The sequence below is a fragment of the Podarcis pityusensis genome (assembly GCF_964106645.2).
Source record: "Podarcis pityusensis genome assembly, chromosome: 7".
NCBI classification, from domain to species: Eukaryota; Metazoa; Chordata; class Lepidosauria; order Squamata; family Lacertidae; genus Podarcis; species Podarcis pityusensis.
In genome coordinates this window covers 83,044,597-83,070,572 of record NC_138031.1, presented here as the reverse complement: position 1 = coordinate 83,070,572, position 25,976 = coordinate 83,044,597, and the positions used below count along the sequence as shown (strand labels likewise).

The window sequence follows — 25,976 nt, the reverse complement described above, 5'->3', positions numbered from 1 at the left end:
GGATGACTGCCTGGAAACTAGATATATACTACCTTAAGTTCCATGAAAGAAGAAAGGCAAGATATAAATGTAATAAAACAACGACAGCAACAGTAGTTAGCAGCAGCAGCAGCAGCAGCAACAACAGTAAGCTTCTTTAGTCAATTATTTGGACAGCAACCTGCAAAATTTTTAAGGCTAGCTGCATTTCAGTTTGCATATTGCTTCAAGAAGTGTGAATGAGGTGACTCTGCATTAAAATGTGAATGGGGTTATTTCCTTTCTCTTCCTGTGCTTGTTTTGCTCCAGAGAGCTAAGTGGAAGTCCACAAATCTAGGTGCCGGTTCCTATACAACGCCCCTGCTGGACTTCATTTCATGGTCATTCTAGAATGCAATAAAGAGATAGAACCCAGGCGCAAAATATGATATATGTTACCGTTGCTACTGCACTCTTTTGAATTGTTATAGTCATTTCCTCCAAACCAAATGTTTATTTTTTTAGTACCATCCTTCCGATGAAAGGTAACTTCCATAAACTTAAACTGCCAGCTCAAAAACGGATGTCCAAATGGCACAGCCAATCCAAGAATAAACCTCCATGGGCATCAAGCCATTGTATCTTTACAGTCCTCTCAAGTGCTTAGCATGGCTTATGGTGTGAAAATGCTTACAAGCAACTGAGCACCAGCAAGCCATTAATAGGTAACCTAAGACTGTGCTAAATGCAGGGGACTTGCTGGTTTCTATGTCATAAACACATAGACGGTTCCCTGATAATTGCTAGGTGTCATGATCTGTAACAATATGCTACTTATTTCTACAGGACATGGACTCACCCAAACTTTTAGCTGGCCCCACTTCAATGTTCTTTTCTAAAGGTGGCCCCACTTCAATGTTCTTATCTGAATATCTCACTAAAATAATTGGACGCCTTAATAAGCGGCTGGTATGAGACAGCCCAAAGTACTTCGTAAAGCAAATAAAATGCATTCTCTTCCATAATTTCCTGATGAATATCTCTTCCCTTCAGAATTACGGTTTTCATGTTTACTGTCCACATATCTTAGATGTCTGCTAAAACATTTTTGTTTTGGTGAGCCTTTTTGGACAAGTGAACAAGGGATACATACAGATTTTAAACTTTGCAGATTTTATTTGTATATTGATAATTTGTTTTAAATTGCTCGGGTGGCGCTGTGGGTTAAACCACAGAGCCTAGGACTTGCCGATCAGAAGGTCGGCGGTTCGAATCCCCGCAACGGGGTGAGCTCCCGTTGCTCGGTCCCTGCTCCTGCCAACCTAGCAGTTCGAAAGCACGTCAAAGTGCAAGTAGATAAATAGGTACCGCTCCAGCGGGAAGGTAAACAGCATTTCCGTGCGTTGCTCTGGTTCGCCAGAAGCAGCTTAGTCATGCTGGCCCATGACCCGGAAGCTGTACGCTGGCTCCCTTGGCAAATAAAGAGAGATGAGCGCCGCAACCCCAGAGTCGGCCACGACTGGACCTAATGGTCAGGGGTCCCTTTACCTTTACCTTACTCTATATAGCTTCTAAATAAGTAAGGGGTACAAAATATTCACACATTAGAATGAACAACATTTATATTGCACTTGAGGGAGGGGTTCAAAGCCCTTTTGCTATGTGCCCTTTCTTTCATCTGCCTTGACTGCCAATCAATCAATTTCCCGCACATTTGTAGTCTCTATACTACACAAGCCAGCTCTCTCCATAGACCAGACCTGGAAGTAAAAGACCATGCCAGCAGCACAAACACAGGGCAAAAGAGACACTGTTTGAAAGAAACATGATGGATGAGGTCTAATGTGAAATATAAAACGGGTTCAAAGTTAGCGGCATCCTTACCTGAGACCAAGAAGAGGAAAACCAGCTGCCTTGACTTACTGGTGAATAAGCAGAGTGCCTGGGACATGAGTTTAGGATGCAGGCTTTTTCCAGGTCTATGTTGGGTTTCTGAAGGTGGGAACACTTCTTAGGCGCAAGTTCTCTGTATTTTCCAGAAACATATTTTTCTGCACAGTTCAGTGTCCTCCTCTGCACTCCCTTTCCACATGTCACAGAGCACTAGAAAAGGAGGTGCAGGGAAGAGAATACAGTGACAATGCATTAGTATTAAATAGTTTAGGTCCCCTATCTCTCTTACACCTTCACCAGAACACTATACAGTGGTACCTCGAGTTAAGTACTTAATTCGTTCCAGAGGTCCGTTCTTAACCTGAAACTGTTCTTAACCTGAAGCACCACTTTAGCTAATGGGGCCTCCTGCTGCCGCCGGAGCACGATTTCTGTTCTCATCCTGAAGCAAAGTTCTTAACCTTAGGTACTATTTCTGGGTTAGCGGAGTCTGTAACCTGAAGTGTCTGTAACCTGAAGCGTATGTAACCCGAGGTACCACTGTAAATATGGCTTAACTGTGCTTTTGGTCTGATCAGCATCTCTGCAGTCAGCACAATAATATTTCCACATTGGTTGCTCAGTGATTAATGCTTCTGATCAGCATTCAAGCAAGTTATCTTCTATTCCTCCCCCTCCCCAGTTTTTTTAATTTTAATTTTCAAACTGACACTCCACATTCTATGGCATAATCAGGGGTGGCCAAGACATTGGCACCTGGCAGGGTGGTGGGGATCTGCAAGGATTTCTCCTTAAGGAGTCTTTGCAAAGACTCCCCAGCCCTCTGGGGTGAAACGCTGTGCATTGGAATGCCTCACTTTCGCCATGATTCATTCGATAATTTGTATGCCACTTTTACACACACACACCAAACTCAAAGTGACTTAAAAGCAAAGAAGCAGGGATGCATTTCAAACACACATTACAAAAAACCATTTTGTGATATTATATACCGTATGTTCCCGTGTGTAAGACATGGGATTTTTTTAACCAAAAAATTAGGTTTGAAATTGGGGCTCGTCTTATACATGGGTAGTGCTGAGGGGTGTTTTCTTAATTTGGAGGCTCCCAAAATAGGGGGTGTCTTATACATGGGGCATAGCTGTCAACTTTTCCCTTTTCTTGTGAGGAATCCTATTCGGAATAAGGGAATTTCCCTTATAAAGGGGAAACGTTGACAGCTATGACATGGGGGCGTCTTATACACAGAAAAATACGGTCATATTTCCTAATAAGATAGCAAAACAAAAATAATAGCATAACACAACAGCATGCCAAAACCCACTTTTCAATACAGTGGTACCTCGGGTTAAGAACTTAATTCGTTCCAGAGGTCCGTTTTTAACCTGAAACTGTTCTTAACCTGAAGCACCTCCTGAAACAGCCTCCTGCTGCTGCCACACAGTCGGAGCACAATTTCTGTTCTTTTCCTGAAGCAAAGTTCTTAACCTGAGGTACTATTTCTGGGTTAGTGGAGTCTGTAACCTGAAGCGTATGTAACCTGAAGAGTATGTAACCCGAGGTACCACTGTACTATAAACCTACAAGATTACTTAAACAACATGCAGCAGCCAATAGCAAAAGACTGACAAGGGAGCTTCACAGTTTCACCTTAGTCCTAGAGACGCCCCTCGCAAGAGGCTGCTCCCAGCCCTCCTTATCAGACGTCTCATAATATTTGGGGAGAAGGGGGGAATTCCATAGACTTTGGTGTGGGTCTCTCTTTGCCCCAGGGGTGGGGGAGACCAGCAAGCAGTCTGCCACCTCCCTTACCTGGTTTGCATCTCTGGCAGGGGCGGAATCAGTGGGGTGGGCAGGGACACCGCCTCTTGCGCTTCTTCTGCCTGAGGCAGTTGCTTCACCCCACCTCATGGGTGGGCCGGCTCTGGGCATAACTAACTGCCTGCACTCACCACTTTTGGTCACTGCTGGAGGGAGTTACAATGTACAGTGCACTGCTGCCGCTACATGGATTATAATGATGTATTTATTTATATCCCGCCTTTTCCCCTGAAAGGGACTCAAGGCAACTTACAGATAAAACAGTAATTTGCCTTTGCGACTTGCTTCTGGTTGGCTACAGTGGGAAACCAGCTAATGGACCGTGGGTCTGATCCAGCTTCACATCGTTTACATAGGAAACTTGCTGGTCGCAGGGGTGTGAATGGCAGGTGTATATCCTTAAACATCTGTTTACATGTGTCTTATTAAAGCTCCCTGACGCACACAAACCACAGTTTGGGTATTTGCTGAAGGAGACAAACGATTAATACCGCAAGCACATCTGCGCCGTGCGGAACCGCTACTCGATAAACAGTCAAAACTTGGCTCTTCCACAGTGTTATGAGAGACAAGGTGTTATTTTTATTTCCAGTAGCAGTTTCTGCTTGGATAAGATCTGTGGAAATCCCATTGCGAACCCCTGACGAGATAGCATTTTTTAAAATCCCTTGTTTTTCGCATAAGTTACAATTGTGTTTGAGAGAGAAATGTGCTTTCCCGTGTGCTCTATAGAGCACATATTTAGAAATAAATTCTGCGCAGGTTTGAAATTCCGTTTAAGATAGAAGTAATACTTTGGCCACCTCATCAGAAGAGAAGACTCCCTGGAAAAGACCCTGATGTTGGGAAAGATGGAGGGCACAAGGAGAAGGGGACGACAGAGGACAAGATGGTTGGATAGGGTTCTCGAAGCTACCAGCATGAGTCTGACCAAACTGCGGGAGGCAGTGGAAGACAGGAGTGCCTGGCGTGCTCTGGTCCATGGGGTCAAGAAGAGTTGGACACGACTAAACGACTAAACAACAACAACAACACATTAATGAATAGAAATGCCCTCTCCATTTTCTCACCTCGGTCCACGTGGACACAAACCACTGGATCTTCTTGTGCTTGTGGCATCGCTTCAGGAGGCAGGCTTCTTGCATCTTCGGTTTCAGTTCTGAGGCACAGGCAGCATCGGACAGAACCTGAGCCCAGGGAGTAGAACTGGAGCTTTTGCACAAAACCACTCTTTTCCTCCAGCCTTTCCCACATGTTCGAGAGCACTGAGAAAATGGAACGGGATACAAACATTTAGGGGTTGATGCTTTCCAGAAGTTGCAGGTGGGTGGGAGGGAATCAAGACATAATGAAAGATGTTAGTAGGATATATATATTTTTTTAAAAAAAACAATTCCGTAGCATTAATCACTTCAATAAAAAACAACCCACCACTAAATTTACTGCATGTTAGAAAAATATTTTAAGAAAAATTATTCTTACAAATGTCTCAGATTTAGAACATTAGGACCACCGTGTGAATGAAGTCAAAGGTCTACAAGCAAATCATCAGGGCAGCTGCCATTCTATACACTCCACCCTGACTAATTTATACTTGGAGGCATATTACTGGACTGCAAGGGACGTGGGTGGTGCTGTGGTCTAAACCACTGAGCCTCTTGGGCTTGCTGATCGGAAGGTCGGTGGTTCGAATCCCCATGATGGGGTGAGCTCCCATTGCTCTGTCCCAGCTCCTGCCAACCTAGCAGTTCGAAATCACACCAGTGCAAGTAGATAAATAGGTACTGCTGTGGTGGGATGGTAAACGGCGTTTCCGTGTGCTCTGGCTTCCGTCACGGTGTTCTGTTGTGCCAGAAGCAGTTTAGTCATGCTGGCCACATGACCCAGAAAGCTGTCTGTGGACAAACGCCGGCTCCCTCGGCCTGAAAGCGAGATGAGCGCCGCAACCTCATAGTCGCCTTTGACTGGACTTAACTGTCCAGGGATCCTTTACCTTACCTATCAGACTGCACATGGAGACAGGAAGTCTGGAGCACATGAGTGAATAGTGGGAGCTCTTTGTGCTGGGGCTCGGCCAGGGCACCTTAAATATCCTGGGAGTGGACCTGAAGGGAGCCTACCTGCCCCTTCAAGCCCACCCAACTAGGAGGGTCCTGCCTCCAAACCTGCCTGCCATTGGTCAGTTTGTAGGCAGGCTTGGATCCAAATACCCAGCTGGTGAAGGGGAGCTCTAAGCTTCTTCCAGCCGGCAGGGGAGCCTCCATCATCTGTAGCCCCCACACCAGATCCCGTGATACAAGGCATTGCCAGTCTGCAATGCCACCGTACCTAAAAGGGTAAGCGGACTTGTTGGAACAGCTCCAATATTTGACGAAAACTCCTGTGAATTTTGTTTACCTCAGACCAGGAGCCAGCACTCCAGGTCGGTGGGCAGTTTTGTTTGTTGCAGAGTTCCCTGTTGGCTGGGGCCGGGAATCGACAAAGAGAATCCGACACCCATTCTGGCTTGTAGTGAATTCTCTGCATGCAGCGAACGTAGCGGTACCTCTCGCCTGCTCCACACGTCAAGCTGCACTCGCTCCAGTTGCCAACAGACCAGCTAGACGAGGAGGAAGAAGGAAAGATTCAAAGAAAGGCATTTAGCACTGGGGGACGATACCAGGGGCAAGGAATCTATTCGCACCCATGTTCCCACAGGGGCAAACTTTTGAGACACATGCCAATGGTGGACGCAGCCAAAGGCATAAAGTGGTGTTTGAAAAAGAGGTGGGACTCTCATCTTTGGAAAGCACAGGGCAGCCACCCAAAAGTCAGGTATTTCCACACACACACACACACACACACACACACACTCATCTTTCGATCCTCAAATCCAGGCATCGCCACATCTCAAAGGTACAATGCAGACAGGCTAACGAGCTCAAGATGGATATGGAGCAGCAGCAGCGCAGCCCAGGGAGCATCCTGAGGGCCAGAGAGAGAACTGGAGGTCCACATTCAGTACCCAGGCCTGAGATTCTCCACCCCTGGCCTAAGCCAATGTGAATGGCATTTGACTCATTTCTACGCACCATGTTTCCATTCAGGATCTCCTCCAAAGATCTCAAGGCTATTTAATGTTATCCTCATCACAGGAGGATAAGCAGAACTCAGACAAGAGGTCTGAGGAAGGTTGAGGAAGGTCCAGTTTGAGAGAGAAATGGTATGTACAGTCAAGAGTATAAGCTGTGAGCCAAGGCATTCCTGCTTCAGTCTCACTTTAAGTAACCAAACAATTAAACCCCTGTGTTGCAAATAATTATCAGTAATATCCAAGGCAACACAATGACCAAGTGCAACAATGCGATGTCAATATAAACACTTTATATAATCTATACAGAACATTGAACAGTATGAAATATATGAAATATGCACTCTCTGCAAAACCAAACAAACAGAAATATTATAAATCTCTGAAAATCACAAAATATGCACTCTTGATGGATTCTTTTGAAAACATAGAACCAAATAAACTTATAAGTCTCTGAAAGTCTTTGTAGACTATGCGAGTCCCTGAAAGAAGCAATGGGTCAGATTCTTATCTGGTGAAAACAAGCCATAAATCTTTGTTTTATGACGTCCAAAGCTGCCGAAGTGGTCCGCAAACAGATATAGTGAACAGTGATTCTGGCTATACCCACTGTTTCGTGGAATTCTTCTTCAGCACAGCAGAAGGATACAGAAATGCTTCACAAACTGCAAATGAATTATTGAAACGATGACCTGCATATGCATAGTAACTGACAATAACTCAAATTATTATAAACTGTACGCGTGAATAATTTGAGTTATTGTCAAATGTTGTTCATTTGCAGTTTACGAAGCATTTCTGCATCAGTCTCACTTTAGTCATGAATTTGCTGGATGGCTCTTTGCAAATCAGTAGCAAGAAAGAGTAACACTTCCTCCTTCCTGCCTGATTCATGATATGCTTTGGGGGGAAAACTGTCAAATGTTTTGTTTTTTACTGCACATTTCAAAACACAACATTCTAGAAGAAAGGTGCAGATTACATCATGTACCCTCCCACATCTCAATGCTGCTATGAGAGAAATAATTCAGTGTGATGGGGACTCCCCCTCAATCCATCATCGCATATTGGTAAGTGTTAAATGTTCGGAAGATGTCAGACGCCCAAGGCAGTATAAGTTCCTCAGATATGTTTATTTAGCATTTGTCAGTGACAACAGCTCACTCCTAGGAAAACAAGAACCAAACTGACTGGGCAACACAATAATAATGCCGAGCAAGAACTGACCGTTGACCGTTGACAGTGCATGCGCTTACTTGCCATTAGAATGTTTGTCTACCAATGCTTCTACAATTGGGTAGAATGCGCCTTGTAACATAAAGGTAAAGGTAAAGGGACCCCTGACCATTAGGTCCAGTCGTGGCCGACCCTGAGGTTGCGGTGCTCATCTCGCTTTATTGGCCAAGGGAGCCGGCGTACAGCTTCCGGGTCATGTGGCCAGCATGACTAAGCTGCTTCTGGAGAACCACAGCAGCGCATGGAAATGCCGTTTACCTTCCCGCTGGAGCGGTACCTATTTATCTACTTGCACTTTGACGTGCTTTCGAACTGCTAGGTTGGCAGGAGCAGGAACTGAACAATGGCAGCTCACCCCTTCGCGGGGATTCGAACCGCCAACCTTCTGATCGGCAAGTCCTAGGCTCTGTGGTTTAACCCACAGTGCCACCCGCGTCCCTGCCTTGTAACATAAAATGTGTTAAACCCAATATATAACAGTAAGCACAGCTTGTTTAGACTCCTCCAGCTTTGTTTTCTGCTGTTTTTAACAGCCACACACATGTTCCGCTTCTGCCACTGTATCTATGAACCAGTAATGAAATGCAGACAGAAATCATAGGATACTCTGCGCTCACAATTTCCCTTGTTCTGCTGTTTGAACAGATGTTCTAGTCATTGACCTTAGGAGCGGACTTCAGGCAGCCTCGGGAATCTGCCCATGCTTTTCTCTCTTCCCCCAAGATTACTGCCCGATATCAGAACTTGGCATGGAAAAGGCCGGCAGATGATGACAGCTGATTGGCAAAGAGTGCGGAAAGAGAGAAACCTGGAGCAGTAACCCAAGTCCTCTGCAAGTGACCTAAAACATCCCCGTCAACACTTCTGGGATGTTCAACTTCACAGCTATCTCTTCCTCCCCCCCCCTTCAAAACTTGTTGCCTAAACCATGAATGAACAACACTTCACTCCAAGGTGAAAAACTGTGTGTGTACTACGCTTGTGAATGTTTTCTGCTGGGCAACCCAGTCAGATGGACGGGGAACAAATAAGAATATTATTATTATTATTATTATTATTATTAATAATACAGTGGTACCTCGGGTTACATACGCTTCAGGTTACACACTCCGCTAACCCAGAAATAGTGCTTCAGGTTAAGAACTTTGCTTCAGGATAAGAACAGAAATCGGGCTCCGGCAGCGTGGCAGCAGCAGGAAGCCCCATTAGCTAAAGTGGTGCTTCAGGTTAAGAACAGTTTCAGGTTAAGAACGGACCTCCGGAACGAATTAAGTACTTAACCCGAGGTACCACTGTAATACTACTACTACTACTACTACTACTACTAATTTCCCATAAACACATATTATTCCGTGAAGCATGTAACACCAAACTGTTACTGGACACAAATCCTGAACTAGGACTTTCAGGGCTGTTAATCTCACCAAGTCAAAGTCAAGAGATCTTTTTTCTCTGTCTTCATCATTCTGTCCTCAAACCCTGCCTCGAATAGACGGCTTTAGTTCTGCGGATATTTATGAAAACAGCAGCAAGAAATCAAATGAAAGGGGGCTGAGCACAGAAATCGCTTTTACAGCTATCTCAGTAGCCTCCTCCCTATGTCTATGAGAAAATTCTGTTTTTCTATATGGGGGCACCTTCAAAAGTGTGACCCCCCAACTACCTACAGCTTCATTGGTGTAGCCTATAAACTCTGCAACCACTTGGTTCTACTTGGAGTGTTGTCCAGTCCCTTCTTTGCCCTGTGCAAACCACCGTAGCTTTGCTCCTTCCTGTATCACTCAGAGAATACAGGGTATGTTGGCGGTTCCCTCCCTGCGAGAAGTGAGGTTGCAGGGAACCAGGCAGAGGGCCTTCTTGGTGGTAGCGCCTGCCCGCCCTGTGAAACGTCCTCCCATCAGATGTCAAGGAAATAAAGAACTACCTGACTTTTAGAAGACATCTGAAGGCAGCCCTGCTTAGGGAAGTTTTTAATATTTGATGTTTTCTCGTGTTTTTAATATTCTGTTGGGAGCCGCCCAGAGTGGCTGGGCAAACCCAGCCACATGGGTGGGGTGGGGTATTATTTATTATTATTATTATTATTATTATTATTATTATTATTATTACAAGGGGAGAATGATCCCTGACCCTGCTGTATGCACTTACTTGGGAGTAAGTCCCATGGACTCAGTGGAACTTGCTTCTGAATAAGAATGCATAGGATGACTTGACCTGCAGTTTCCACAATGGGCACATGAGTAAGGGTCCCTGTCAATCCTTTCCTGTTAAAAATTCCCTCTCATTCACTTCTATCAACTACGCCAGCTCAGGCCTAATTAATGGTCATGTCAGGGGGGATGATGGGTCATCTCTGTCACACAACCACAGAACACCTGGTTTCAATCCATACCTAACATTGCTGTTAGTGGCCTAGTTTGAATATCACTGTAACGGCTTATCCACAGGTACCTTTAAGCACAGGTTGGTGCTTAAAAGCTCTCTATCCAGGCATTTATTTTTTATTGTTTGCGCCAAGCTTTCCTCATCAAAACCCGCTCTTTAGCGCTCAGCTGAAGCAAATGTCCATTCAGCTTTTTCACGGATTGCCATTTGCTCCAGTTAAGCTTTAAAGAACAGGTTTTCACAGGAAAACCTACCAAGCAGAAAAAGGAAGAAGAAAGAAAGGAAGAAAAGAACACTGAGTTTTAACATGTGGGCTGTGCTTGGAAGGAGCAAAGGAAAGCTAAGTGTGGATAAGCCTATGGTCAAATGATAGCAGTGGCGTAGCGTGGGGGGTGCAGGGGGGGCCGGCCGCACCGGGCGCAACATCGGGGGGGCTGCGCTCACACTCGCAGCTCTCTGCCCCTACCTGGCTCACTCACTCTCTCTCACTGCAGTGCTGGCTGTGCGAATCCGATCCGAGCCGCTGGGTCGCTGCCCACTGTGGAGGGGGTGGGTGCCAGGCGTGCGGTGCGGAGAGAGAGCGAGGGACTATCTGGGGGAGGGACAGTGCAGCGGCGCCCAGCGCAGCGCTGAGCGCGGGAGAGAATCACACCAGACCAGACCAGGCAGCAGCAAGAAGAAGCTGGCAGCGGCGGCAGGTTAGGGGTTAGGGGGCGCAAATTACTTGCCTTGCCCCGGGTTAGGGGGCGCAAATTACATGCCTTGCCCCAGGTTAGGGGGCGCAAATTACTTGCCTTGCCCCGGGTGCTGACAACCCATGCTACGCCGCTGAATGATAGCTTACTGGTACTGTGTACATGTGTGAATTGCTCATGCGAGTTCCATCAGCCCCCAAACCTGGGGTTAGCCACCCCCTGCTCTACAGCTTGCCATCACTTCCTGTTAGACCAAATGAAGTGAGTGCGTTTCCTTAGACCTGAGAAATCAAATCAATAAATAATAATGATAAATAAGGATTAAACTGGAATTAACTGGAATTGTATCATCATCTTCTATTACCCATGAGAAGAACGTTACATAAATGTTTTACGCTGCACAAGTTTCGATTATGCTCAGCAATTTAACAACCAGCTTAAGCTTTGCTCTGGTGTAAGCCTAATATTTATAGACTTCATGAGCTAGCTCAGCTGGCTTAAATGCTCAAATCTGGGACTGCAGCCAAACCCCTTCAGGGCTTGCAGCCATGAATTCTAAAATATCCCATGTAGAACCCAGAAATGATGTCTGGAAGGTTCAGACGGCAATGCGATGTCTCTTTTAACTCGAGAGAGTGCACATAAATGATGTAAGGCACTATATGTGCACGCAGAGCCATGATATAACTGCTTGCCCATTTTAACATGTGCCGTGATTAAATAACTATTTCACTACGATGATTCAGGATCAATGAAATTAGAAGTGTCCTCAAAGTGCTGGAGTGCTTAAAAATAAAAAACAGTATGCTTCTTTCTGAAACTGCAATTCTAGGTAGGCACTTTTTCTGCAGGATATTTTATTCTGGACTGTATTACTTTTTCTTGCAGGATCTCAAATGAGAGTTTGGTTGTTATATTTAATAAGAGGCATGGAAACCTGAATGTGATATCTATTTATCTATCTCCGGTATTCAACGTTTTCCCCCCATACTCTAACACAACTAAGATCCTGACGAGAAGTCATATTTGTCATGTGAAAAATGACCCCCTGTGTCGAAAGACACAGAGAACAGAAAGCACAACCCCTTGGCAACCACTCTCTGTCAAAAGTCTAGCCAGCATGGTGCTCTCCAGATATTATAGACTACAACTCCCATGATGCCCCATGTTTCCCGGGGCTGATGGTACCTAAAGTCAGCAACACCTGGAGGGCTTATTTTATTGCTCCATAGCAGGTAATTGCATACCTCCAACTGTCCCGATTTAACTGGGACATCCTGGATGGACAGAAGTCACCCCAGCTTTTGATCCCATCCCAGATGTCCCATTTTAGCTCCTGTGCTCTGGCGCTATTTTTTGGTTCTGTGCTGTGGCTTGAGTCAGTTCGCTCACACCAGAGCGCAGGGTCAAAAAATGGAAGAAAACTTACTTGGACCCTGCACATCACTACTTCTCTTCCTCCTCCCGCAGCAGCACTTCTGGAAATATGTCTACAGCGTCGGAGGAGGCGGAGGCCGGTTTTGTGATGCTGTGCAGGCCAGGGCAACCTTCCCCAGGCCAGTCTGGTCTGTACAGCATCTCCTGATGCTGAAGAGCAGGAGGCAGAAGACAGCAGACAAAGGTATTACTATTAACAAATAATAGTAATAATACTCAGCATTTCACTCTTCAATATATCAAGTCTTCGTAACTTAAGAACCATCAAGCCAGGCATGGCTGACGATCCAAATATTCAGTTTAAATGGTTTTGAGAACACGTAAGGTAGTTTACTGTGGGACGCGGGTGGGGCTGTGGTCTAAACCACAGAGCCTAGGGCTTGGTGATCAGAAGGTTGGCGGTTCGAATCCCCGCGACGGGGTGAGCTCCTGTTGCTCGGTCCCTGCTCCTGCCAACCTAGCAGTTCAAAAGCACATCCAAGTACAAGTAGATAAGTAGGTACCGCTCCGGCGGGAAGGTAAACGGTGTTTCTGTGTGCTGCTCTGGTTTCGCCAGAAACAGCTTAGTCATGCTGGTCACATGACCCGGAAGCTGTACGCCGGCTTCCTCGGCCAATAAAGTGAGATGAGCGCCGCAACCCCAGAGTCGTCCGCAACTGGACCTAATGGTCAGGGGTCCCTTTACATTTAAGGTAGTTTACTACTACAGTGGTATCTAGGTTTTTGAAGTTAATCTGTTCCAGAAGTCCGTTCTTAAACCAAAACTGTTCTTAAACCGAGGCGCGCTTTACCTAATGAGGCCTCTCACTGCCGGTGCCCTTCCACCATTTGGATTCCGTTCTTAGACCAAGGTAAAGTTCTCAAACCGGGACACTACTTCCGGTTTTGTGGAGTTTGTAAACCGAAGCATTCTTAAACCAGACTGTTCTTAAACCGAGGTACCACTGTACAGTGGTGCCCCGCAAGACGAATGCCTCGCAAGACGAAAAACGCGCAAGACGAAAGAGTTTTCCGTTTTTTGAGTCGTTCCACAAGACGAATTTCCCTATGGGCTTGCTTCGCAAGACGAAACGTCTTGCGAGTTTGTTTCCTTTTTCTTAAAGCCGCTAAGCTGCTAAGCCGTTAATAGCCGTTAAGCCGTTAATAGCCGCTAAGCCGCTAATAGCCGCTAAGCCACTAATAGCCGTGCTTCGCAAGACGAAAAAAACCGCAAGACGAAGAGACTCGCGGAACGGATTAATTTCCATATTACAGGCGGTGGGTTAGGACAAGGAGAAACAAAAAGAAGAGGAATTGGAGGCTAATAAAGGGATTCATGGCTGAAATGAGTTAAACTGGGGACAGGGCTGCCGTACACAGGGCCAACATTTTCTGGTCCTAGCCTGGGCAGTTCCTGACAGTCAGAGAAGGCAACCCTTCGAATCCCCTGGTCTCGGAACAGGTTAGAGCTTTATAATCAGTGACTAGAAACTTGGATTTTTGTCCAGAAACGAACTGGAAGCCAGTGCAGATTGAACAAAACCTCAATAACATTTCCTGCAAAAGCCTCGGAAACTTTTCATCAAAACGTTGTGTTGCAAACATTTTTAAATAAATGCATGCACCAAGAGGAAACACACAATTTGCGATGGGTTTTATTACCTGGGAGGGCAAGCTGCCATTTTGCAAGGAACAATTCCAGGAGCCGGTTGAGTCTTGGGGTTACAGAAAGAAGGATCCACCGGTACCTGCCCATCTTTGTAGCAACTTGCTTTTGTGACCATTTGACCTGCATACAAAAGAACACAGGTGGCTAGTACCAAGTTGCAAACAGCTGCATGCATCCGAAACCCAATCTCTTGGTTATCTCAAATCCACCGTGTACGTCTTACATAACCCAATGTAAATAGCAACCTCATTTTTCTGATTGCCTCCTGTGTTCGGGTGCCCAGCTCAAATAAACAAGTCTGGTGTTTTCCTTAGGTATTTGCTAATTACACGACTGATTATCTCAGAGCAGCTCTGGAAATCATATATAAGATTTCCCTCTAATGCTTATTCCACAGTTGTCCTCTTCCCCTTCTGCAGTCCCTCTTTCTTTCCCTCTCGTTCCCACCCATGGCTCTTCTCTTACGGACATAACCTGGATCTAAACCTGAATCGTGGTTATTTTAGCGAAGAGGTTAAGAGATTTTGTGACGTATAGCTGCATAAAACTAAGCTTTTGGGGAGAGGGTTCCAGGACACCTGGCTTCCTTTCCATTCACAGGGATGTACATGAGCAAATTTCAATGACCAGATGAGGGAAACGCTTCGGATTTTTGCAGAAGAGAACAAGTGTTCTCTTAAGAGTAGCATATTTAGGAATATTTACAAAATTCTCCTCATCCAAATTTGTCTCTGGATTTGGGGGTTCTGATCATGCAGCAAGATTGTTTTCTTCTGCTATGGAGGGTAGGACCTGAATCAATGGTTTCAAGTTACAAGAAAGGAGATTCTGACTAAGCCTCAGGAAGAACTTTCTGACGGTAAGAGCTGTTCAAGAGTGGAACAGACTCCCTTAGAAGGTGGTGGACTCTCCATCATTGGAGCTTTTTAAGGAAAGACCGGATGGCCACCTGTCACTTGTGCTTTAGTTGAGATTCCTGCATTGCAGGGAGTTGGGCTAGATGACCCTAGAGAATCGTTCCAAATCTACAGTTCTGTGATTCTATGATTCAGTCCACCAATCTTTCTTTCAAATTTTCAGAGCATGTATGCAGTTTGCTGAAGCTCAGGAGTTCATATTGGCATTGATTAAATCACATGACAACAACGAATCTTCATGTAATTGCACGATCACATCAACAATACTTCTTGCACAGAGTTTTAAAATCAATGCACATATGGCATTGTCAACAGAATGTCAACAGAAAACTGTAGCAAACTAAGCACGCACCAATTCCTAAATGAATTTTAAAAATTCTCCAAGGTAGCAGAGTGCAACAAGAGGCAAAATCAATCCACACAGAGGGGCAACAGAACAGGACAGGGGGCATCTGCTCACACTTCAGTCTTATTTGCTTACGCAGAAATAGAGCTACAGAGATCAAGAGTGCTGGGATGGTGCCATTTATAATGGGAACGGTCTAGTTCACACAAATAGTTGTGTGGTGGCTGCTTAGATTGCAAGCGTGTTCCACGCAGTGTGTTTGATAGTCACTGCATGCCTTTTGTGTTATGGCATCATTCCCAGAAGGTTTACTTTAGACAAAGCTCTAAGTGTGCAGAGAGGCCTTCCTTAACCTTGATGCGGTAGGACTACAATCCCCATCATGGCCAGCCCACATGGCCAGTGGTCGGGGATGATGGGGTTTGTAGTCCAACATCGTATGGAGGTCAGGTTTGAGGAAGGGCCGTGTGGTCATGTATGATGGCAGAGCAGCACTGCACCCAAGCCTTCCAACGGGTACAGCTGTCCATCTCAAAGCTCAACAGTCTTACATGTGGTAGATGTAACAGGACCCATGCAAGCAATGCCTCACATTCACAGGGCTACACGGTGCAGTCAAGGACATATAATATCTGCAAAAGGAACGTGCAGTTTGGCCCTGTGCCCACTGGACTTAAACATTTGCTCCATCCCCCCAATTGTTCTTCATAAGGAGGCCTTGCCCTAGATCAATGGCAGCATTTCAGGCCACTATAGAGGGTGGGAAGAACATCCTGCTAACCTATGGGTGATGCTTTCCCCAGTAACTCCCTTTGGCCTTGCACCTTCTTTCTCCTCTGCTGGCATGGACACTTATCTGTGGGGGGCTGGCAAGGTGGCAGTGCCTCTCAAGGTTTATTTAATAACTCAAGAACACGCCACACATTGCTTGCTCAGACACACGATGGGGAATCCTCTACGAAAGGCAAAGTCCCATGAACACAGTGAAGGAAATGTTTCAAAGAGTCACCTGTAGACAAGCAGAGACCAACTCCTTTCCTACTGTATTTCCCCCCCCCCACTTCCCCTCACAGATCTGCTTGCCAGCATACTTTTGTTACCTCACAGTACTTTGCATGAACTTGCTTTCTCCTGACACAAAGAAAACAGAACGTAAATTCCTTTCAAAACTACCAATAAAAGGCGGCGTGTGAGGCGACTTAACCCTTCACCCAGTGTTGGAAGGATTCTATTCCACAATTTATTCCCCTTCTATTACCAGGCCTCCCTGCCTCCGCAGTCTGCCTCATGTGCTGAGCTCGGCTATTTTTGTTTGTTACACAATGTGTGGCTTGCTGCGCCTCCAGACAAACTGGTCATGCATTTTATAGACTTGCCCGTCACATGCTGTCTGCACAATTAATGAGCAAGAAGTTCAGAGGCTTAAATGATAACAGTGACAGCACAGGATAGTTCCAGCAAGAGGGAATTACTCCGAATTGTTTTGAGAAGCAAGCGTTGGGAGGGAAGGCAACCACAGCCTTTTCATCTGCACAGATAAAGTAGATGTCTGTCTGTCTTCCCGACATTTCCTTACTCGTTAATTCTCATGTTTTACGTGATCTTTCACATGATGTACAATCCACTTCTTGAAATTTAGTGGCACCTAGCAGAAACTTACAACTCATTTCCATGTTGTTTCCAGGAAAAAGAAAACCCATTTGCAACTCAGTTGACGTAGAAAATCACAGGAATTTTGCATTGTCATTTGTCATGACCATGCCACCGCCGTCCACTTTATGGAATCTGGGGTGGAATCTCTCCTCTAAAACACTTCAGAACACCAGCTTCAAACATTAGCATATAAACACTTATACATGGCATTTCTCTCCAAATTGCCAGACATGTTTTTTTGGCCTTTTTGTATTGCTATCATGGCACTATCTCTTAGCTCAGGGGTCAGCAAACTTTTTCAGCAGGGGGCCGGTCCACTGTCCCTCAGACCTTGTGGGGGGCTGGACTATACAGTCATACCTTGGGTTACAGACGCTTCAGGTTGAGTGTTTTCGGGTTGCGCACCACGCCGAACCTGGAAGTACCGGAATGGGTTACTTCTGGGTTACGGTGCATGTGCATGCACAGAAGCACTAAATCATGCTTTGTGCATGTGCACATGCATGTGTTGACACAGCGCTGTGGGTTGCGAACGTACCTCCCACATGGATCACGTTCGCAACCCGAGCGTCCACTGTATTTTGAAAAAAAAAATAAATGAACGAATTCCTATGCCCCACAAATAACCCAGAGATGCATTTTAAATAAAAGCACACATTCTACTTATGGAAAAAATACCAGACAGGCCCCACAAATCACCCAGAGATGCATTTAAAATAAAAGGACACATTCTACTCACGTTAAAACATGCTGATACCCGGACCATCCGTGGGCCAGACTGAGAAGGTGATTGGACCGGATCCGGCCCCCGGGTCTTAGTTTGCCTACCCATGTCTTAGCTCTTCCTGTCTAGCTGGCACGGGGACAGTTAGCATTTCAGAGAAAGTTACCTTGAAAGTCCTGGGTAACCTCCTACGTAGCAACCTAAATTTAGTTTCCAGGGCCACACAACTACATTTCCTCAGCCCACAGGTGCCAGCATATTCCATGATGACCATGGACTCCTCTCCATGCTTTGGAATGGATTATTTGTGTGACATCCACAAACTTTACACCAGGCAGGTGAGTCACCAGGAGGTAATCCACACACCTTTCACAAACCCAGTGGTTTATGCCCATATAATGATCACACCCTTGTATTACCAGGATCCCTCTTGCTGCTGGGTGGATCCTCCATAGAAGATATCAGGTTTCTCCCACAAGGAATGCGTCTCTTCTAAAATATTGTTTCCCTTTTCCTCAGAGTGGCCCTGACCTACTCCAAGATCCTCATTTTATAGGACAGCGGGGAAGCTGTCGCCTTGGGAGTGGGATGCTGCTATCGTATCTCCAAAGGCCTTGCCAATCAATCTCTCTGGCTCTCATCTTCTCCAATGCAGCTACCTTGGCCTCAAGGGATTGGGTTTGTTCCCTGAGGGCTAGCAGCTCATTGCACCGAGATGGTCTGAGAGGAGTTTTGCAAACTGAAACAGACACCCCTCGCAACCCCCTCCCCAAGCAGAAGAAATACAGCGGTACCTCTGGATGCAAACGGGATCCGTTCCGGAGTCCTGTTCGCATCCTGAGCAGAACGCAACCCATGTCTGCACGTGCCACGACTTGCCACTTCTGCGCATGCATGTGATGTCATTTTGAGCGTCTGTGCATGCACAAGCAGCAAAACCCGGAAGTAACCCATTCCGTTACTTCCGGGTCGCCGCGGAACGCAACCTGAAAATGCTCAACCTGAAGCATACTTAACCCGAGGTATGACAATAAACCTTCAATCGCTGCTGTCAACGACAAAGTGACCCATGGGAAATTAGATGACAACTAAATATCTGGCAACCTATATATGTCTCACCGTGGATGTGTGCACTGGCGGAGGAATGGGGGGGCGGGGAGAGTGCACTGCCCCTGGCACCATCGGGGAGGGGGGCACCATCGCGGCCACCCCCCCAGACATGTGCCATGCACCCCCAAGCACACCAGGCACTATGCCCCCAGGACGCAGGCCACGCCCCTGTGGGGATGGCAAGCCACACCCCCGGGATGTGCGCCATGCCCCCTGGGACGAAGGCCAGCCATGCCCCCGCCTGCTCTCTACTCCCGGTCCCAGAGCATGCTGCTCAGTCAGTGGATGTGTGTAAAGTGCAGTGAATGTCTGTGTGCTTAATGGTTTCCACTCTTTCCCCTCTGCAACCTCCCACTCCAGCTGCCTTTCTGTTCTGTATTATTTTGGCTCTTTAAAGACTATTTACAGAAATATTGTAAAATTAAGGAATTTTAGAAGGATGTTGGATAGAAACTAAGTGGTTTCCAGCTGTAATGCTTTAAGAGATACGAAAAAAGGTTTTATAAATGGGTAAAAGCTTAATGGTAAGGACTTGCTGAACTAACAAACTGAACTGGAATACAAAAAAGGGAGGTCCGAGGAGGTCCGGGGAAATAAGTGAAAGGAGGATATGTTATGGAAAACTAACGATGTGTTTTTAATTGTTTTTATTTTGTATGTTTCCTTTTTTTCCTTTTTTTTCTTTTTGCTATATTTTAAAAACTTTATCCTTTTTTCTGTATTTTGTATTTTCTTCTATTTTTATTTTCTGTTTTTGTATTTTTTGAAACTTTAATAAATATCATTAAAAAAAAAAAATTATTTTGGCTCTTTAATATCCAGAGCTCCAGCGATAAGAATAGTGGTGAATGGGCAAAGGCTTAAGTGGCTTCCTTCCCAACCTTGGCTTCTCCCCTGGAAATTCCCCTTCCTTTTCTAACAGAGAAGCCTGGCTGCTTACTTTTGAAAAACACGCAAGCTGCCGAGCGTTTAGTTCCAGTTTTAGCCATGTGAAATTCAGTAATGTATCAGTAACTAATCCTAACGATCCAAGAGATTGTAACACATATACTGTAAATGAAAAGTCGAAAAGATGAAAGGAAGGTTTTTTTTTTTTTCCTCCTGGGGAACAAACTGATCACTTAAAAATACTGTTACAGTTTGACAAGCATAGCAGCCTTAGATCAAAGGGGAAAGTATTTGCATTAGAGCTGCTGAAACAAGGACCAGCTTCAGCTTCTGATGGATCACAGTCACTTTGACCTTTACCTTCTTGATGACATCAGCTCTTCTTTTCCCAGTGTTTTGGTCTTTTGAACCAGGTGGCAGATGTTCACAGAGAACAAGCAACAGGATTATCACCCCATATGGAGGCTGCTCAAACTCTGGCATCTTACAATTTACTCTTTGTCTGAAATCAAGCCTTGGTGTCCGGGTACCTTCTCAGAATACAAGGCAGTGTAGCTGAGAGCATCCACATCCGAGGGCAAGTGTATATGTCTGTGTGTGTTTGCTACACATTCACACACACAAAATGTTCATGGGGTCAACTTAGAGATAGGCAACTGGAAGCCCAAGATCCATCAGTTTTGACCCCCCCCCCCCCGTTTCACCATCCAGTCCTCAGGCCTGATCCTGTTTATATATAATATAATAATAATTTATTATTTATACCCTGCCCATCTGGCTGAGTTTCCCCAGCCACTCTGGGCAGCTTCCAATCATGTGTTAAAAACTATACAGCATTAAATATTAAAAACTTCCCTAAACAGGGCTGCCTTTAGATGTCTTTTAAAAAGAAGATAGCTGCTTATTTCCTTCACATCTGAAGGGAGGGCGTTCCACAGGGCGGGCGCCACTACCAAGAAGGCCCTCTGTCTGGTTCCCTGTAACCTCACTTCTCGCAGTGAGGGAACTGCCAGAAGGCCCTCGGTGCTGGACCTCAGTGTCCAGGCTGAATGATGGGGGTGGAGACGCTCCTTCAGGTATACAGGACCGAGGCCGTTTAGGGCTTTAAAGGTCAGCACCAACACTTTGAATTGTGCTCAGAAACGTACTGGGAGCCAATGCAGATCTCTCAGGACCGGTGTTATGTGGTCCCGGCGGCCACTCCCAGTCACCAGTCTAGCTGCCGCATTCTGGATTAATTGCAGTTTCCGGGTCACCTTCAAAGGTAGCCCCACGTAGAGCGCATTGCAGTAGTCCAAGCGGGAGATAACTAGAGCATGCACCACTCTGGCAAGACAGTCCGCAGGCAGGTAGGGTCTCAGCCTGCGTACCAGATGGAGCTGGTAGACAGCTGCCCTGGACACAGAATTAACCTGCGCCTCCATGGACAGCTGTGAGTCCAAAATGACTCCCAGGCTGCGCACCTGGTCCTTCAGGGGCACAGTTACCCCATTCAGGACCAGGGAGTCCCCCACACCCGCCTGCCCCCTGTCCCCCCAAAACAGTACTTCAGTCTTGTCAGGATTCAACCTCAATCTGTTAGCCGCCATCCATCCTCCAACCGCCTCCAGGCACTCACACAGGACCTTCACCGGCTTCACTGGTTCTGATTTAAAAGAGAGGCAGAGCTGTTTGCCTCTACCACCAACTTTTTATGAAGCATAGCCAGGAAACAAGGAACCCCTCCTTCTTCACAGAGCAATCCAAAGCCCCAGTCTACTCTGATGGAGATGTTTCGAATGGAGCCGAGGGACCTCTTTGCTCAGCTCTGCCAACAGGGAAGCCACACCATTGGCATGGAAGCAAGGAGGAGCCAGGAAGCAGAAGCAGAGAATGGTGGAAGCAAAGCCACTTCCGCCCTTCGGAGGAGGTGGAGTTGCGGGCTTCACGGCCATAGCCCCAATTGGGGGGATTCCCGGCCACGTCACCTCCTGGCCAGCCAATCGGCTGGCTCTGGGGATGTGGCCTGCCTTATTTAAAGCAGGACACGGCTGGGGATTTCCCTCTTTGCCGCCTGCCAGCTGTTCCTGCTTTCACACCCTCCCGCCCTATAAGGTTTTCATTCCTGGACCTTGCTATGGACCTTGGATGGTCGCCATTGAGGGTCCTGGGAGGAACTTTTCCACTTGGCAGATTGGCACCAGCCACTTGGTTTTCGCCTACCTCGTAGCAAAATCATCACAACTTTCTTGATATTGGTGGTTAGGCATTGGTGGTTAGGCATTGGAAGAATGGAGGTAGTGCCATCACCTGCCCCGCATATTGAAGGGTAGTCTGATAAAGGATTCTGGGGGGCGTGGCCTTGTCTGAAGCCTGGGGAGGTGAGGGCCTAAGGCACGCCCCCTATTGGTGACCCCGGGGGAGTTCCTAGTTGATGTGCATCAGCAGGACTCCCCCTACTGGTGGGTTAACCCTTCCCAGACTTCAAGCAGACAGGCTGAAGTCGGATATAGTCGGTTAGGACCAATGCCTAAGCCAATACCGCTCATCACCTGTAACTAATAAAGTTGTGGCCTTATTTAGCCCATTAACCTTAATAATTGTGTCATGTGTCATTATTTCCACTGGGGTGGGGGGATTCGCCACACAACACATATCTCCAGTGGAGGAGTAGGGAGGAAGGGGCAGAGGAAAAGGGTCAGAGGTCTCTAGGATGGATAAATGGTAGAATGATGTTTGCTCCGATTCAGCGCTAAAGAGAAGGTTTTTGTGGGGAAAGCTCAGGGCAAAAGCAAAACAAAAAACCAACACACGGACAAGGGAGTGTTAAAGCGCAGACCTCTTGCTTGGAAAGGGCAGGGCAAAACGTAAGTGTGGACAAGCCCTCCATCAAGGAAGGAAAAGCCAGAGTAGCAGTGGGAATAAAAAGGCTCTTTCATGGGAATCAGAGCACTTATCACCTGCAAATGACAGGTTCAAGTGTGTTGCCATTCCTGCTCCAACAGCCGCCCATCAAGACGAACTGGGCCAGAAGTGCTACCATCCCACTAAAGCAGAAACAGTGGCTCTGAATTTCCAGAAAAGGAAGTCCTCTCTTTAATTGGTTACTGCTGCTCCTTCTACTTCCCGGTGTCCAGCTAATAATGTTCTTCAGAGTGACATGTGGAATTACTTGAAGTCTTAGAAGTATGATTGGTTGGTATTGCTTCTTCTAGTGTCATGTTAAAGCAATACTTTCCTCTGCACAGTGAAGATCAGCGTAACAAAGTATTGGGCACCCCCCATCGCCATATTTAACATAACACGAAGGAGCCAACCTAATTATATAGCCCATAAATGAGCTTTCTATTCCTACAGGTTACATTTTCGAGCAGCCTGGAAGTGCCTAGTGAGGGCTATTCCTGGACAGGAAAGAGTCTGTGGTCTGCAATAAAACTGTATTTTTGAACATTTCAGAGATACATTACCTCCTCCACACGAGACGGAGCATTCAGAATGGGTGACGGCCCATGTATAGTTAGGCTTCAGTGCTGTCATTTTTTCACTTTCTGCCTTGGGAAGGGAATATTCCCAGCCAATTCCTAGGTTTTTGCCTTGAGAGAGAAGCTAAGAAACAAAACAAAAGAGGGAAAGATAGCAGCATAGGCTTAGCATTTGCTGAAATTTTGAATGTGGAGTTAGCAAGAGAGTTTCTCTGAAAGGAAAGTATGCCTTCTAAAGATTTACTATTTATTTATTTATATACTTAATGTTAAGCTATTATTTATATATTGCTCAATATAAAAAGCAAACTCTAAAGGTTTACTACAGGGGTCGGCAATGTGTAGCCCATGGGCTGGATGCAGCCCACGAAGACTGTTTTACCGGCCCACGAGCCGCACCCGAACTGAGCCGCCCGCTCGACAAGTCCCCTGCACGCTGCACTAAACCGACGCAGCGCGGTGCAGGGACTCGCTGAGTGGCACTGGAAATCACGCCTGTGCATGTCCAGATGCCGAAAATCGCTTCTGCACAGGCACAATTTTGGCGTCTGGGCATGTGCAGAAGCGATTTCCGGCGTTGCGGACATACACAGACGTGATTTCCAGTGTCGCGCTCAGCCCACAGACGATCTCCATGGGAGTAATCCGGCCCATGGCCGGTAAACCTTGCTGATCCCTGGTTTACTACAACAGCAACAATGGGTGGTGCTCAACTAATGCATAACACCGATGGAACATGTTGATTGGATATTACCCAGTAATAGTAACTGAATTTGTCTTCATACATTTATTTATTACATCCATATGCCAGCTGGTCCTCCAAGGAGCTGAAGATAGTGTACCTAGTTCTCCCCCCCCCCGATATTATCCTCACAACAACCGATTAAGGTAGGTTAGGCAGAGAGTGAATGATTCTACAGTAACATGCTCTAATGTCAGGGACTGGCGGGGCAGAGGAGGGGGACCACTGGAATGACCCAAGAGAGGGGACTAGTTATTTATGGGGTGTCATGCCACCTGCAAGTCAGGAGCCAAGGGAGGAGGGGGAGTCAGGGCAGTCTGAGGTGGAGGAAGGTGGAGAAGGGGTAGTTGAGATGAGGGGCGGGTCAGTAGATTCCCCATCTTCCCCAGCCCCACTGTCTCCTAGAAGTAGGAAGGGCTTGAAAAGGGGAGAGAAGCCATGACTTCCGCGCTGGAGAAGTCTCAGGTTAGGTATGAGAGGCTAGCATATGTGATGGTAATGTAAAATTATTAAGAAAGCCTGGGAAGTGATATACAGGGGTACCTCTGGTTGTGAACGGGATCCGTTCTGGAGGCCCGTTCGCAACATGAGCAGAACACAACCCATGTCTGCGAGTGCGCGGGTTGCGATTCGCCACTTCTGCACATGTGCGGGACATCATTTTGCGCGTCTGTGCATGCATGAGTGGTGAAACCCGGAAGTAACCCTTTCTGGTACTTCCGGGTTGCCGCGGGACGCAACCTGAAAATGCTCAACCTGAAGCAAACGTAACATGAGGTATGACTGTATAAAGATTTGAAGAATATGTTGAAAATGACCTTTGTTTAAAAAATTGAAGCTATTATTTTGGAAGGTACATGACTTAATGGATTTATCATGCAAAAGACTTTGTCCCTACATCTGAGAACGGACTCCAGGCCAAGACTAGCCCACCTCTACAGAAGGAAGAAGCCACCATCAAAGAAGATGAAGGAGATTGGCAAAACAAATGAATGAATTATGGTGGACACGCTAGACAATTTGAAGCCCTGGAAAGAAAAAAGTACATTGTTCTTTTTTATTATCTCTTAAAAAAGGGAGAAATGTTCAGGCATAATTAGTAAACTTTGTGTATTGGCTTCTACATTAGTTGAACTTTTAAAGGTCAAATGTAATAATATGCACAAGGTTTTAAAATCAGATAGTTAAGAGTATAAGACTCAATGGACGTGTATAAATAAGTACAAAAAAATGGAACCAGGAGGGGGAGTTGGAGGGAAGTCAATTAATTAAGTAGTATGATTTTGATGTTTTTGTTTTGTTTTGTTTTAGCTTTTTTTTGTTATCATAAAATTAATAAATTGTATATATAAAAAAGAGAAGTCTTGGGTTGTGGGCACACAACCTGTCTGAAGAGGGCATATAACTATCAGACACATGCCTTCCTTATCTGGGACAGGCCATGTCATGTAACTGCACAATGTTCTCTCAACTTTTGGACCATGGAACTTAAGTATCACAACGTAACGTACCTCTATTACCACACTTTCATTTGTCGGCCCAGGAGCAGTTAATGTCTCCGGCTGGTTAGGTGGCCTTCGGTAGTCAAAAACAGATCCAGCAAACGTGTATCTCCCTGGCCAGTCAACGGTCCAGTAGCCATTGAGGTGGTATTTTTTACTGGAACTCCGAACAGCAATGTAGGAGCTGGAGGTGTTCATTTCATACACACGGATGCTTCGTGCTCCAGCAGGGATAGTAACTAAGTTGTAGTACTCTAGACAAAGGAGGAAGAGAAACCGAGTTTAGTATCCTAGCCAGCACCACATGAAGGTGGGGAGCCAGAAGGGAATTATTCACTCATCAAGTTCTTGTTTAATTTTAAGGCTCTGTTGCTGCTGAGACTTAAGTTGGAATCCTCATGGTGTGCAACATTAGCTTCTGTGACTGGCAGCCAGTATAAAGTTCCTATATTAAATATTAAGAACCTGGTCTTCCGCCCCCTCACTGGTC

General features: G+C 46.1%; 1 protein-coding gene across 2 annotated transcripts in view; it reads right to left on the bottom strand.

Annotated features, from left to right (window-relative positions):
- ADAMTS16 (ADAM metallopeptidase with thrombospondin type 1 motif 16) overlaps window positions 1–25,976 on the bottom strand; it is an 86,256-nt gene that overhangs the window by 7,653 nt on the left and 52,627 nt on the right. For both annotated transcript variants that reach the window (XM_081014653.1, XM_081014654.1), the window contains 6 exons: window positions 25,496–25,740; window positions 23,228–23,366; window positions 14,137–14,263; window positions 6,070–6,271; window positions 4,743–4,937; window positions 1,843–2,061 (listed from right to left, as the gene is read on the bottom strand). In XM_081014653.1, coding sequence (XP_080870779.1) covers window positions 1,843–2,061; window positions 4,743–4,937; window positions 6,070–6,271; window positions 14,137–14,263; window positions 23,228–23,366; window positions 25,496–25,740 — 1,127 coding nt within the window. The remainder of the gene's footprint in view (window positions 1–1,842; window positions 2,062–4,742; window positions 4,938–6,069; window positions 6,272–14,136; window positions 14,264–23,227; window positions 23,367–25,495; window positions 25,741–25,976) is intronic.